The 13,559-nt window shown below is 29.7% G+C and overlaps 1 protein-coding gene across 1 annotated transcript in view; it reads right to left on the bottom strand.

Moving 5' to 3' along the window:
• The window catches only part of LOC119610320 (GTPase-activating Rap/Ran-GAP domain-like protein 3), a 51,282-nt gene extending 46,524 nt beyond the window's left edge, over window positions 1–4,758 (bottom strand). The window contains exon 1 of the mRNA XM_037965481.1: window positions 4,361–4,758. Coding sequence (XP_037821409.1) covers window positions 4,361–4,527 — 167 coding nt within the window. The 5' untranslated portion in view covers window positions 4,528–4,758. The remainder of the gene's footprint in view (window positions 1–4,360) is intronic.
• Between the last annotated feature and the right edge of the window lie 8,801 nt (window positions 4,759–13,559).

The following is a 13,559-nucleotide window of genomic DNA, read 5'->3' as shown; positions in this document are numbered from 1 at the left end:
AACTTTGGTTTTATGGCAAAATAAAATCAGTTTCGTTAAAAGAGTCTCTAGTGCACAAAGAAAGCAATTTCATTTATTTTCAGTTCATGTGTATTTAAAACAGGAAACTAATTTTAAATTAACCCAGTTTCATACTCTATTATAAAATAGTTTAAAATTCGAAATAATTACTCTTAACGTGAAAACTTTAAACAAATAATTATCAACATACATATATATTACGAAAACTAGACATTGAAAGTATTTTTTTTATTTTTAGCTGCAATTGAAAATTCGCAATATTTAAACAATATATTTCTAAAAAAAATAACATTTAATTCACGTAACATTATAAACAGAAATCATTTGTGTATGAATTTGATAACATTTATTCATAAAATGTTATAAAATTAAATGGAGTGTTTGGGCATAATAAAAACAAAATATGTATGTATATGTATGTGACTGGCAGCATTTATTTGTAGGCCGTGAATTCTTGAAATTCTATTTAATAATAGATTTATATTTATGCCATAAACATGTGATAATCTAAATTGCGCGATAACAAGTAAATATCAAACAGTGGGACTAAATGTGAAGTACAAATTTATGTCTATAAAAGAGGAATATAATATCAGTTTTAGTAGAAATATGCCGCCAAGGCACTTTAAGAGTAATACGTAAAATAACGGAATGTAAAAGGGCCACTACTGCATACTCTTTTAGTGAGGGAACGGATGTAATTGATGTAAAGATAAGGAGGGCTTGAGAAAGTTACCAAAACATATGTAAAGCTGCTCTTCACAAGGAGCACTGAATGAATCAGAACAATAATCACTAAAATCCTAAAGATGATTCCATCAAAAACAGGACAAGATACCTCCTCAGAACGAATAAGTTGAAACACTTTCCATTTATTGTCAGGTGTCGTTGTAATGGATGTAGTTAGTTAGTTAGTAGTTCGTTGTTAGTTAGTTAGTTAGTTAGTTAGTTAGTTAGTTGTTTAGTTTAGTTAGTTAGTTAGTTAGTTGTTGTTATTGTTAGTTAGTTAGTTTAGTTAGTTCGTTTTAGTTCGTTATTTGTTTAGTTAGTTAGTTCGTTAGTTAGTTAGTTAGTTGTTTAGTTTATTTAGTTTATTATTTTAGTTAGTTAGTTAGTTAGTTTAGTTAGTTAGTTTAGTTGTTTATTTAGTAGTTATTATTTAGTTAGTTAGTTCGTTCGTTTTCGTTCGTTCGTTCGTTCGTTCGTTCGTTCTTCGTTCGTTCGTTCGTTCGTTCGTTCGTTCGTTCGTTCGTTGTTCGTTCGTTCGTTTTTTCGTTCGTTCGTTCGTTCGTTCGTTCGTTTCGTTCGTTCGTTCGTTCGTTCGTTCGTCGTTCTTCGTTCGTTCGTTCGTTCGTTCGTTCGTTTCGTTCGTTCGTTCGTTCGTTCGTTCGTTCGTTCGTTCGTTCGTTCGTTCGTTCGTTCGTTTTTTCGTTCGTTCGTTCGTTCGTTGTTCGTTCGTTCGTTCGTTCGTTCGTTCGTTCGTTCGTTCGTTCGTTTCGTTCGTTCGTTCGTTCGTTCGTTCGTTCGTTCGTTCGTTTGTCGTTCGTTCGTTCGTTCGTTCGTTCGTTCGTTCGTTCGTTCGTTCGTTGTTCGTTCGTTCGTTCGTTTTCGTTCGTTCGTTCGTTCGTTCGTTTCGTTCGTTCGTTCGTTCGTTCGTTCGTTCGTTCTTTCGTTCGTTTTCGTTTCGTTCGTTGTTCGTTCGTTCGTTCGTTCGTTCGTTCGTTCGTTTCGTTCGTTCGTTCGTTCGTTCGTTCTTTTCGTTCGTTCGTTCGTTCGTTCGTTCGTTCGTTCGTTCGTTCGTTCGTTCTTCGTTCGTTCGTTCGTTCGTTCGTTCGTTCGTTCGTTCGTTCGTTCGTTCGTTGTTCGTTCGTTTTCGTTCGTTCGTTCGTTCGTTCGTTCGTTCGTTCGTTCGTTCGTTCGTTCGTTCGTTCGTTCGTTCGTTCTGTTCGTTCGTTCGTCGTTCGTTCGTTCGTTCGTTCGTTCGTTCGTTCGTTTCGTTCGTTCGTTCTTCGTTTCGTTCGTTTCGTTCGTTCGTTCGTTCGTTCGTTCGTTCGTTCGTTCGTTCGTTCGTTCGTTTCGTTCGTTCGTTCGTTTGTTCGTTGTTCGTTCGTTCGTTCGTTCGTTCGTTCGTTTCGTTCGTTCGTTCGTTCGTTTCGTTCGTTCGTTCGTTCGTTCGTTCGTTCGTTCGTTCGTTCGTTCGTTCGTTCGTTCGTTCGTTCGTTCGTTCGTTCGTTCGTTCGTTCGTTCGTTCGTTCGTTCGTTCGTTCGTTCGTTCGTTCGTTCTTCGTTCGTTCGTTCGTTCGTTCGTTCTTCGTTCGTTTCTTTCGTTCGTTCGTTCGTTCGTTCGTTCGTTCGTTCGTTCGTTCGTTCGTTCGTTCGTTCGTTCGTTCGTTCGTTCGTTCGTTTCGTTCGTTCGTTCGTTCGTTCGTTCGTCCACCACCTCCGGTCTACCAGACTGGAACACTAACCACTAACCTACCAGAGGCTTCCGATTACATCTAATTATTTGAATATGATATTCCAGAGATTACACTCCTCTCGAACACTGATAGGAAAATTCTAATCATTTTTTCGACCTTAGTACCACCGTTGTATACATATTTTTACACAATTTTATTTTATTTATACAATTACTAAAAAATTTTCTAGTTAATAGTTAAATAATTGATAAATTTTTTCTGTGGTGGTATGATGGTCGTTTTTTGTTTATTTATAATTTATTTATATGACAATTACCGACATTATATTATAAATATCCTTTTATGTTTATATAAATCATGTTCGCTCGTGTTTGCTTTTATCTACATTTAATTATTATATTTATTTAGTAATTATTTACATAAAATAATTATTACCGAATAGTTGTGGTTTTACTTAATTTAAAATTTAATTTTTTTTTCTGCTAAGCTGGCAGAAAATTATGTAAATAATTCTTTAAATTACATATGGACAATAGATAAAAGTAATTAAATTGATAGATTAATACACATATTACTTATTACTAAATTAGCAGCATAGTAATCTAAGTCATAAATATAATGACGGTTAAGTTAGAGTAAAACTTATCACCGTAACTAATTTACTATGAATTAAATATGACAAATATATGTTACCATTTTAATAGCAAATTTTATCTTCCAAAAATATATGTACATATTTTTTTTGTTTATTATATATTTACAAAATTGTTTAAAATTATATTTTTTATTATACGCAAGTCAACAATATTACCAATATATTCGTCTATTGATTAATGTATATTTAATATTTTCAATAAAAAATGATAAAATCATTGCAAAAAGAAGAACAAATATTTTATGTACATAATTTAGGAAAGTGAAAAAATAACACTGACCGCATTTTTCCAACTTTTCTAATGAAAAATGTCTACGTTTACAAAGACTTAAAACTTAAATGTATTGTTTTACTTTAAATCAATGTAGCGGTTTGGTAACGACTATAGTTTGTTACCCTACAGAAGGCGTTTGTGCTGATCTTTGAAACACACCACTGCAAGGCTGGGATTTAAACACAATTTATTGCATTATCGTTAGTAATGAAATATTTTGATTGCCATTTAATGCCTCTCGGCTTCTTGTGTAAACCAATTCCCTTGCTTTTGGAGGAATCTTGATTTTTGACTTAATTGGTTGGTCTTTGTCTACCTTGTCAAATCAGCTTCGATTACCTCTCTAAGGAACTTCTTCTGAAAATCTCTTTGATGATCATAAGACTCGTATTAATATTTAAAATTCGATATAAAAAGATCTAGAGTTTATGGAATGCTATAGATTTATGCAACAGAGATAGTCCAAGTTTAGGGCCAGCAATGTTAATTGGTCTCAACTAAGTAGTGGAAATATAATTCGTTTTGTTATACTTTTATTTTAATAAATGATGGTTTTTCTCACAGCAACCAATTTCACACTGACACTTTACAAAACCACAAAATTATACAGAAATAAAACGGTTGGGGAAAGAATAATAAAACCCAAGAAGTAAAATAAACAGCAAGTAAAAAAGGCAATGAATTTAAGATTCAAGCAGATAGTTGAACAAGTGGATTCATTTAAAAACATTAAAATAAAATTGTAATCTAAGATTTAAAGACATTACAAGAATAAAATGTATTTTAGATATTACATAAAATATTGCTGATACATCCGAACTTTTTCCAAGAATTGTTTTGTAACTGAAAAAAAATTGTCCTTTAATAAAAAAAACACTAAAAATGAAACACATTCTTTAAAATGCTTGCTCTCGATATAAAAGAAAATCCTGTGTAAATATTGAATTTTGTTAAGAAATAACAAAAAAAAAAAAAAAAATCCCAACTTACATAACGCTGGATGCACGACGTTGCAGCACCCTCAACGCACCAATATCTTTGTGTGGCGGTGCCCGATTAGTGGTGGGTGGGGCACATAAACTTTGACTACGGTCACGTACACTCTCATCACGATACGATCGAAAAATCGTTGCTAATTTTAAATTGAAACACAACATCTTGTGTCTGCCCCTTGTGGTGGTCCTTGTTGTTGTCGTCGTTGTAGTTGTAGACGCCGTTGTTGTAATTTTATTGTAAAAACTTTAGACTTTTAAAAATATGTGTCTTCTTTTCTACTTTCCCTTATTTTCTTGTTTTTTTCTGCTAGCAACTTTTAAGGTTGCTTTGGTTTTGGTAGAGAAAAACTTTAGTCAGTTTTTTTTTGCTATAAAAAGTTGGTTTTTTAGCTCAACAAAATATGTTTTTTTTGCTGTTTGTTGTTAAGTTTAAATAATACTTTTTTAGTTGTTTTGCAGTTAGTTTTTTAAGCGGTTGGACGTTGTTTTTTACACTTTTTGTTTAAAACTCCAAAGTTGGTTTTTCGTCGTTTTAATTTTTTATATTGGTTTAAAAGATTTCGTTATAAATTCGTTGTTTTTATTTTTTTTGGTTTAGATTTTAGTGACTTTTCCCCATTTACAACTTGTTTTTGTTTATTTCGTTGTTTTTTTTCTTTATTTTGAGATTTTAGTTTTTCCACTTGGTTTGTTTTGAAATTCAACTATTTGAGAAAAAAAAACTTGTATATATTTTTAAATTTTCAATGACCTACGCCAATTTTAAATTTTGCGTTTTGTTTTTTTACTTGATTTATAATGAACTTGTAATCGTTTTTTAAATTTCTCTTCTTTTGTTTCGTTAGAGCAATTGCACTAAACTGGTACGGCGCCTAAATGAACTTTTGCGTTCTAGTTGGCTTTAACCCAAAAAATAAAGAATTTTGGTTTTCATCAACGTTTCTCTTATGTACATATTTACTTTCACTAACTTTTTATTGGTTGCGTTTTTTCTGTCTTTTATTTAGTAACTTTCCCTTTTATTATATATATTTTTTAATAGTTCCTTTAAACCCCAGTGTGGTTTTCATTTAAAAAATGTGTTCAATATCGAAATTATTCGCACATATAAAAATATATTTATTTCTGATACAAAATGTTTTAAAGTGGTTTAATTTTTTTTAATATCAATAAATAATTTGAAAGAAAATAATTTACTTTGAAGTGTTGTTATCTGCCTGTCCGAAGGTCGTGGTTTTGATTTCCAAGTAATACAGGTTAAGCAGTTTACAAGTTCATAGTTCGATAGTGGATTAGATTTATTATTTTATTCAGATATTACTAACTAACTAACTAACTAACTAACTAACTAACTAACTAACTAACTAACTAACTACTAACTAACTAACTAACTAACTAACTAACTAACTAACTAACTAACTAACTAACTAACTAACTAACTACTAACTAACTAACTAACTAACTAACTAACTAACTAACTAACTAACTAACTAACTAACTAACTAACTAACTAACTAACTAACTAACTAACTAACTAACTAACTAACTAACTAACTAACTAACTAACTAACTAACTAACTAACTAACTAACTAACTAACTAACTAACTAACTAACTAACTAACTAACTAACTAACTAACTAACTAACTAACTAACTAACTAACTAACTAACTAACTAACTAACTAACTAACTAACTAACTAACTAACTAACTAACTAACTAACTAACTAACTAACTAACTAACTAACTAACTAACTAACTAACTAACTAACTAACTAACTAACTAACTAACTAACTAACTAACTAACTAACTAACTAACTAACTAACTAACTAACTAACTAACTAACTAACTAACTAACTAACTAACTAACTAACTAACTAACTAACTAACTAACTAACTAACTAACTAACTAACTAACTAACTAACTAACTAACTAACTAACTAACTAACTAACTAACTAACTAACTAACTAACTAACTAACTAACTAACTAACTAACTACTAACTAACTACTAACTAACTAACTAACTAACTAACTAACTAACTAACTACTAACTAACTAACTAACTAACTAACTAACTAACTAACTAACTAACTAACTAACTAACTAACTAACTAACTAACTAACTAACTAACTAACTAACTAACTAACTAACTAACTAACTAACTAACTAACTAACTAACTAACTAACTAACTAACTACTAACTAACTAACTAACTAACTAACTAACTAACTAACTAACTAACTAACTAACTAACTAACTAACTAACTAACTAACTAACTAACTAACTAACTAACTAACTAACTAACTAACTAACTAACTAACTAACTAACTAACTAACTACTAACTAACTAACTAACTAACTAACTAACTAACTAACTAACTAACTAACTAACTAACTAACTAACTAACTAACTAACTAACTAACTAACTAACTACTAACTAACTAACTAACTAACTAACTAACTAACTAACTAACTAACTAACTAACTAACTAACTAACTAACTAACTAACTACTAACTAACTAACTAACTAACTAACTAACTAACTAACTAACTAACTAACTAACTAACTAACTAACTAACTAACCAACTAACTAACTAACTAATTGACTAACTTACGAGGACTTATGACATTGGATTGGACAATCCAGATAATTTTTACTCATTAATATTTGGTAAGGATCGGTTCATAATTCAGGACACCAAGTGAAGGCCACTGCTTCTTGGACTTTTTTAATAAAAAAAAGTTAATACTACGACAAAATCTTATTAAATTTCTGAGAGATTTTTCTTTTATAAATTAAGAGCGTTATGATGATCTGATTATGGTTACGACCAAAACCATGTTCAGATCTTATTTAGGTTTCCTTTTTCATTTCACTGATAAAACATTGTTGTTGTTAACCAACGACAATTGTTAGCAGTTATACAAACAAAACTACATTTCCGGTTGTATAAATGTAAAGGAAATGGTTTTTAGCATGACTGTATACATGGATGTGTGTAGAGCAAATTGCACTTCACAATGACAGGAAAAAAAAGAAGAGAGGAAAGGAAGCAAATAAAAAAATGCATTAAATATTATTTTTATGTTGTTAGTGGTTGACAATGAGGTAGATGTTGCCGTTGTATTTTTTCTTTTTTTTTGGTAAAAACAACATGTTTTCTGATCGTTTTCTCTAAACTGCATGTCTCAGTTTGAGTTTGTGTTTATATTGGTTTATTGAAATGGAAATGTTTTTTTTTTATCGCTTACGACTATCGTAGAGAAGGTATTATGTGTTTATATAGATGTTTGCAACAACTACTAAAATTTAGGGCTTAAAATACTTTTCAAAATTTCTGATGATCGGTGATATTTTAGAATCTTCGTATTCTTCCGATGTTTGTTAAAAAATTTAAAAATCTCTTAAAATTTATATATTAACCTTGATATTGTGATGAAATTCTATATTTGTAAATAACATAGTTTTCACTCTTCTATATTCTTTAAGGATCAGTTTATTATAGTACCTAAACCCAATGTTAGATTTCCTTATTTTTCTTTCTCATTGCGTAATATAGTCGATTATGACCGAATTTACTTTCTTACATTGTTATTTAGTTTGTTTTAAGATTTTTTTATTGCATTTATACTCAGATTGTCATTTATGTATTTTTTAGATTTTTACATTTCTCTCTGTTTAGTTTCATGTTATTGACCTATTTATTCCACATATTTGATATTTTTTCTAAATTTTTTTCTATTTGCCAATGAAACTTAAGAAGAAAAAACAGCAGCAGATTTTTCATTTAGCTTAGAAAAGAATTGAGAAAAAAAACAATATTTTGAAAATGTGTTTTAAACGAAAACATGATGATGATTTATTTCTTGAGCTCATTCGCAGTCATCTATCTTCGAGTGTAATTAACAAAATAAAAATGAGATTATTGAAGAAGGAGTAAGTAAAACGTTTAAGATGAATAAATGAAATTGAATTACATTACAAGATATAAATGACAGAATAGCTGATACAGCTACAGTACAGATTGATGTCAGTTTCGTCGGCGTAGAAAAGAACAATTAAAATTACATTTGATTTGAAAAGGTTTCGAAAAATGGTCCTTTTTCTTTCATAATACAAAATCTAAATGATTCTCACTAAATTGACCTTTTCATATAAAGGAAAGTTGTGTATTTTTACAATAAAATAATGAATTATTTTTTTGAGAAAATTTTGTTATTTTATTTTTCTTCGTGTTTTTTCGCAAATAATTTAATGTTAAAAAAGGCAAATAATAATAAAGGAAAATTGCTGACAAAATGTTATTGTATAAGTAAATGTTTATTAATTAAAATTGATGTTTTAGATTTAATTGTTTTCTTTTTCTTCTTAAAATAAAATGTGAAAATTTTAAGGGGAGTGCGTTAAGTAGTTTAGATCGAAACCCTCTGCATCTTTAATGAATCGTAATGTTTAAATATTAAATAAAATGTTTTTTTGCCAGTTAGTTGAGCAATAAGTCATAATTTGCAGTCTATAGTCGGGAGAATATAGAACAGTCTATAGTCGGTAGACTATGGAACAGTTAGTAGTCCATAAACTATAGATCAGTCTATAGTCGGATGTGTATAAAATAGTTTAAAGTTCATAAACTATAGATCAGTCTGGAATAGTTTATAGTTATAATGTAGATCAGTCTGGAATAGTTTGTAGTTATGGGAATGCAATCTATAGTTGAGAGACTATAAAATGCCTTATAGTGAGGTTACTATATAGGGACTTATCTAGAACAGTTCTTAGATAAGAGACTATAAAGCTGTTTAAAGTCAAGATAGTGTAGATTAGTCTATAGTCGAGAGACTTGACAAGAGTCTAGAACTTGAGGGACTATAGAACAGTTTATAGGTGAAATAATATAGATAGTTAAAACAGTCTATAGTCGAGGGACTAAAGAACTGTATATTTTTGAAAGACTATAGTGCAGTCTATAGAAAAATCTCAGACAAAATAAACTATAGTCGCGATACTATTAAACAGTCTATAGTAGGGAAACTACATAATAGGTTATAGTCGCGATACTATAGAACAGTTAGTAGTCGATAAACTATAGATCAGTCTATAGTCGGGAGTGTATAAAATAGCTTAAAGAAGAGAAACTATAAATCAGTGTGGAATAGTTTCTAGTTATGAAAGTGCAGTACATTCTATAGTTGAAATACTATAAAATGAGAGAAAGTTGAGAGACTATAGTCGAGAGTTTATACATGAGTCTAGAATCATTTATAGTTGAGAAACTATAAAACAGTATATAGTTGTGAGACTATAGAGAAGTTTATAGTTTAGATGCTATATAATATTCAATACCCTATAGAATAGTCTATAGTCGAGGGACCATAGAACTGTATATAGTTGAAAGACTATAGTGCAGACTATAGTTGGAAGTCTATAGTCTATAGAAAATCTCAGGCTAGAGACTACAGAATAGTCTATAGTAGCGATACTATAGAAAAATCTAATCGATAACAATCTATAGTTGTGAGACTACAGAACATACTATATAACCGCATGACTATATAACAATCTATAATCGCCAGACAAGAAGCTTTTGTCAAAATATAATAAAATAATCTATTAGGAAAGTTCAAAAACTCGAATTCCTAAACAGTTTTTCTTCTAGGAAACTTTATACAATTAATTTTCTATTGATATCGTTTCATAAATTTAAGATTGATTGAGTATGTTTAAAATGCCAATAACTGAAAGAAAACATTTATGAAATTTATGACCTTTCTTCTGCCATTTATGTAATTCATATGAAAGGTCAAAGTTCACATTCTCATTTATTATATGTTATTATCTCTTATGAAATTTTCTATATGTATTCAACAAGTAAAGAAAATTAAAATTATACAACACTTTGCTAACTTACAAATGCTCTTTGAAAGTATAATATAAATTATCTTCCTGTCTCGTCTTGGAGCACGCAATTCTCCGCCCTGAAAGCTTAAATATCAACGACCTTTCCCAATATTTATTTAGCTTCTTTTCTTCTGCATATTGAACACATAAAAAGAGCATTGCTGCTTTTAATGTAAATATATATGCTAAAAATGTTCTTCACTATTATTGAGATAATAATGAAAACAATTTTTTTTTTATTTTATTCACAAATGTGTTGTCTTTGCCTCCTTGGGCGTTTCACTTTGAATCTTTGTTATAGGATCTGTTTTTTTTTTCAGAAGCATTTCATTTCAAAGCAACTCTTACTTGTACTTTAATGACTATTTTGTATGTGTACTAACAGGGATTGAAAAGTTTCAGGCCAAGCACATCACATATATAGTTTTTAAAAGAATGAAAACGATTTATTAATTTTCAGTATCTAAGATATTTCCAAAGGCCCTAATACCTTAAATACTCAATTATTAAATTACTTTTTTAGATTAGCCTCTTTGGCTGGTTGATACTGTACTAGTGTATTAGGTCGAGGGTTGTGAGTTCAATTTATTGCGGGCATTCTTCCTTTCTTCATTATAACTTAATTATTACCATAGCTGTCGTTATCTGATAATAAGGTTTTCTAAAATGAAGTGCATTAGAGGAGGATTCGTATTGTATATCGTCAATTTCTTTTGTGCATAAAACAAAACAACTCTCTCTTTGTAATGACTTATGTAAGTACTTATAAGTAAGTTGTTGTGTAAGTACAGGTCATTACAAAGTTTTTGTTGGTTAAGTAAAAGCCTTATCTGGAAATCAAGTCGATAAATAAGTTCATTATACCCTACACCACTTTAGTGGGGAGTGTATATTGGGTTTGTGCTGATGTTTGTAACCAAAGAATAATAAGAAGTTGGACTATGACATTGTTTTACAACAATAACATTTCCTTCTCTTCACAGACGAGTTCTGTGTAAATTCAACACACTTGTGAGAACTAAATTCTCTCACAATACTTCAAAACTTTTTCGCGAAAATACCGGGATAATAGGACTTGAACGACGTTTTTTCACAAACATATAACTATTTTCTAATTTTTTATACAATTTCATCGCATTTAACAATCCGAAATATTTTTATTTTTCACAAACTAAAAAAATATTTTTTTAATTTTTATGACAATTAATTTTTGTATGTTGAAATTAAAATTGACAAAACAAAGTTGTATATTTTGGTATTGGAAATGAAAAAATTATTTAAAATAAACTTATTTTTTTGCAAAAAAAAAAAATTTAAGTCCGAAAAATATATTTATTAAATGTTTACTGATTAGATGTGGGCAAAATAAATTTAAAAATCTGCGAATGTAGAAATTTAAATGTTATTTATTTTTCCTAAAATTTTTATGTACGATTTTATACAAGTATGTATGTTTGGAAAGTGTGGTGAAAGTGGTTGGAGCTCCAATACTAATACAAAAATTCTACCAATACATACTTAGAGTTAGGTACCGAATGACAACTCCTTTACGTACCAACTGACAAGCCCCAATTTCTTTATATTCTTTGTTTGTAACATACAATAATATTCGTCCTATACCCACCTTAAAGTATACCAATCGGCTTCTGAGTCAATTAAGCTATGTCCGTCTGTCCGTCCGTCTGGCTGGCTGGCCATGTAAACCATGTGCGCAAGGTACAGGTCGCAATTTTCAAGATAATTGGATGAAATTTGACACACACTCTTTTTTCGGCCCAAGGACGAAGCGTATTGAAATCGGTCCATTATTTCACCTAGCCCCAATACCACAGAACCCCCCGAAAAGGGCTTCTGAGCTCATAATTATGTTAAATATACATGTATATCGATAAAAAATGGCACAACTAAGTTTTATACAAGCCTTGATGACCTTCCCAAATTTCATAAAGATCGGGCGTCATTTGACCCTAGCTTCCACACAAATATAGCGATGAAATTCAGCACAAATAAATATTATAAAAATATAAATATATTTACAAAACTTTATCGGGCTTGGTCCATATTTGCCCCTAGCCCCCCTATAAAGCCTTTTTCAGAAAATTAGTTTTTCATCCATAAATTCCTTAAATGTATCGGAACAAGGTAATAGAAGATAAATGCTTTTTTATGAAAAATAAATCACATTTAATATTCATAACTGGTGTAGGGTATCATATGGTCGGTCACGCCCGACTATACTTTCTTACATGTTTTAAATTATAGTTAAGATACAAATTGGTTAGAATTTCCTAAAATCCCTTGGCAAAGGCTAAATGTTTCCTACATCACCATATGTTCTGAATTTGCTCCACAGTCCACCCACTAAATGATTACAATAAAATAAATAATTCTTATTGTCAATTTATTGTGTCATAGCCTTTTTTGAAAAGATCTCCTCACTTAAATCCACTCAGTTGTGACATTTCAGCAAATAATTGATTTTTTTCCATTGCACTTCAACATTTTACCAACGTCACAGATGCAATGACGAACTAATGAATACCCCGGAGTATCATTTAGATTAAAAGGGGTGTAAATAAGGAAAATTGTCGAACATTTAAGTTTAAGCATTTATGTATATGTATGTAATCTTTAAGGGAATAAATGTCATCTTTATATATAAATAATATATTAATGTCTACTCTGTATATTTAGCAATAAATATTGTTGTCATAGTACAGCAAATAATTATAAAAAAAAAATATTAACAACAATATGCAAGTAGCAATAATGATACTAGTTAAGTCATATATTTAAAAACAAAATTACGACATTTAATGAAACATGTTTAACATGAGAATACCAATACAAGTAAAATATGCATTAATTATGTGCACAGTTGCAATTTTATTAAGTCATTAAATTGTTAAAAACTGAATGAAAGTGAACAACTATAACAACAATTACAAACATATTGCGAAGAACAACAAAAGATACAATTTATTGTGTTGGTCATGAAGGACTAATTTTACATCATAAATACATATTCTTGGTATTGTTTTGCATGATATATAATTACAAGTAAATTACGAAAGTTGAAATAATGTCTCAATAAGGATTAATGTAATTGTGAATGGGGGAAACAAAGAGGAGTGAATTTATTTGTTGAAATAAGAGTTTTACAAAAGCAGGGATAGTAAAATAAGTAATAAGATAAATATTTAAATACATAAGTATTAATGCTAAGCATTTAAATATCATCATTGTGTTGGATACGTGACGTATGTATACGTATTATTTATTTTTG

The sequence above is a fragment of the Lucilia sericata genome, unplaced genomic scaffold (assembly GCF_015586225.1).
Source record: "Lucilia sericata isolate MDLA Ls3-8-SP2 unplaced genomic scaffold, ASM1558622v1 Contig001152F_arrow, whole genome shotgun sequence".
NCBI lineage: Eukaryota > Metazoa > Arthropoda > Insecta > Diptera > Calliphoridae > Lucilia > Lucilia sericata.
Note: the sequence above shows the minus strand (reverse complement) of the source record. Positions and strands in the feature narration are given on the sequence as shown.